The sequence below is a fragment of the Orbicella faveolata genome, unplaced genomic scaffold (assembly GCF_042242905.1).
Source record: "Orbicella faveolata isolate gen_17 unplaced genomic scaffold, um_ofav_v1 contig_24, whole genome shotgun sequence".
Classification (NCBI taxonomy): domain Eukaryota; kingdom Metazoa; phylum Cnidaria; class Anthozoa; order Scleractinia; family Merulinidae; genus Orbicella; species Orbicella faveolata.
In genome coordinates, this window is record NW_028301552.1 from 16408530 (window position 1) to 16411220 (window position 2691).

At 42.8% G+C, this 2691-nt stretch overlaps 1 protein-coding gene across 1 annotated transcript; it reads left to right on the forward strand.

Annotated features, from left to right (window-relative positions):
- Positions 1-294: 294 nt before the first annotated feature.
- On the forward strand, positions 295-2202 carry LOC110069507 (QRFP-like peptide receptor). The gene has a single exon (XM_020777038.2). The coding sequence runs from the start codon at positions 440-442 to the stop codon at positions 1511-1513; it is 1074 nt and encodes a 357-aa protein (XP_020632697.2). The 5' UTR covers positions 295-439; the 3' UTR covers positions 1514-2202.
- The last annotated feature ends 489 nt before the right edge of the window (positions 2203-2691 follow it).

Sequence of the window (2691 nt, forward strand, 5' to 3'; positions counted from 1 at the left end):
CCGGCGTAGTGTGGAAGGAAACATTTTATGCGTTGTCAGAGTGAAACCTTCGTTTCCAAATTTTTCCGCCGTAGCGTAGACGGAGGGTAAAACTTGAATAGGACTTTTGCAATAATTGGTCACGTGACGTAGTTTTCAAGAACATATTGATTTAGTCGTTTTCAAATATAGGCAGAGCTGGCAAGTCTTATATTTAAGCAGATGATTTAACAACCCCGCCTTTTTGTTTAAACTAATATAAATCCCGTGATAGAGACCAGTATTTCGTCGTTTGATCTCTCGTAGATTTATTAAAGAAAGGATAACCATAGACGCCCAGGAAAATCTGAAAATGTGAATTACACTCCTAAATAATGTAAACCTCCGAAGAATAAGTAACACCGTGTGCAATCATACAAATAAAGCTGTCGACGAGAGGTTCATCCTGTCTGCAGCAAATATGAACATCTCTAACTCGTCTACAGCTGTACCGAATCAACCTCCACCTGGGATAACTACTTTTACACGTACAACATACTCTATCTTGGCCACAGTAGCTATGATAGGAAACACCTTGGTCATTCTTGTTTTCGTCTGGGACAAAAAGCTATTAAAGAAATCCTACAACATGTTAATACTGTCCCTGGCTATATCTGATGTTCTGACAGCAATCATGCTCATCACAAACCCAGCTTTTGTTCTTGGTGACGCGTTTCCTTATCCAACCAATCAAGTGCTGGGAGACATCTTCTGCCGGGTTATATGGAGTCGTACGTTTCTCTTCCAGCTGGTGGTTTTCTCAGCGTACATTTGTATGGCTTTGGCGACGGAGCGGTGGTACGCAATTATCAAGCCTTACAAGTACAACGAGACCTTCAACCAGAAGCGAACCCTTGTTTACATCTCGGTTGTGTGGCTGTGGTCGACGATCCTGTGTGGCACCTCTCTGTTCGAAGTTGCATACGTTTCTTCGAATCCGCTGAATCTACGATGCAAATGGCAGCTTTACTGGGGTAAGCAGCCGGTCCGTGGTATTGTGGGTATCGTTCAAGTCCTGTTGAAAATGGTGCTTCCAAGCTTGATTATGCTGTCTCTGTTCATTCACATGGTTTACACGGCAAGCAAGTCCACAATCGCCTCAGCTGAGAGCAGGGCTAAAATTCGCGGCAAAATGACGCGCATGGTAGGTGCAGCGTGCATCATGCTGATCGTTTGCTTCGCGCCAAGTCAGACCAACTACGCGATGGCAATGGCGGGAAAAACACGGCTGGATACCAAATTGCACCATGTCCTCTCCCTATTGGTTTTTGTCAACAGCTGTTTGAATCCATTCATTTATGGGCTGAGCAACAAGAATTACCGTCAGGGCTACCTGAAAATCCTGTTTTTGGTTTGCCCCAAGAGAAGATGGAGGCAGAACAGGGTAAAAGATGGAAGCGTCCTTAATGCGTTGGAAAACGTCCAGGACACCGCAAGTCGCGAGAGGAACACAGAGGAGATTCAGGAGAGAGAAAGTAACGATAATCACGTGTGAATTGTCAGTTGAAATTTTTATCTTAACAGTAGGAAAAGATGGGGTTTACGTGGCACTACTTTACTTTTTATCGCATTGCAGACAAATTTCGGACAAAAGATAACGTAAGGCAGCGTTCACACCACGCCGGAGAAATTTGAAAACGCAGATACATTAATTTTCTACGGTTACGCCCACCGTCCATACCAATCCGTCACGAAAACGTAGCTTTTCGAAAATGCTCTTCAAACCGGAGGAACTGGAAAAGGCTAGCTTTTCGTTTACGCGTTTACGGAAAACGTTTTGAAAACGGAGCTTTTCGTAAACGATGCCGCCAAGATAATCATATGATTTCCCTGACCGAAAAACAGAAATCCAAAATGACCGCAGTGATTGTTGCGTTTTTAAACTCCTCCGGTGTAGTATGCACGGATTGATCCATTTTCAGAGTGAAATCTCCGTTTCCAAATTCCTCCGGAGAAGCGTGGACGGGACTGTATGTGGGTTTGATGTGAGTTTGATGTGAGTTTACCTGCGGACAGTACTTTCCAAAATTGCCAAAGTTACCGAGGCCATAAAAATAAAAGTGCATGCGTTTGCGGAGGAACATGCTATAATAAACGTTATCAAGGTAACGTGTTTTTTAAGTTGATCGCTGACTGAGTGCTGAGTTTCAATTGGATCGCGAGCTCAAGCGATTGTAGTCAGGTTCAGGTAGTTCAGTAGCCGGTTAACGCTTACCCGGGATTAAAAGTTGAGCCGAGTATAAATTTTTCTTGGATAAGCATGTTTTTCACTGCTTATGTTTTGTCTCTGTTTTAGGTTATTCAAACTCAAATGAGCAGGCCAAACAATATCAACAGAAAACCTCAACGCAACTCAAATCAAAATTTTCGCTTATCCTGGGTTAGCTCAATTGGGCTTTGAACAACCCGGCCTAGGAGCTCCGCTTTTAGGCTTGGCTAAATCTGTATAGTATGAGCGTTGTCAACGTTGTTAACGTGCGTTTATAATTATGGGTAAGTGAATCCGTGTCCATCTCTTTTCTTTTGGAGGACTGTGCTCGAAATCATGTGATTACCTCTACAAATATGACAAATCTTGACCGTATTTTTATTGTTCGTGAGATATTTCCAGCTCACCTGAATTAGACAATCTGATAGATTGTAACCTTATGAATATGTGAAGAGTGAAAGAAA

Bases quoted from the DNA above. Each gene is read 5' to 3' on its own strand.
- LOC110069507 (XM_020777038.2), top strand. From the start codon at position 440: ATGAACATCTCTAACTCGTCTACAGCTGTACCGAATCAACCTCCACCT.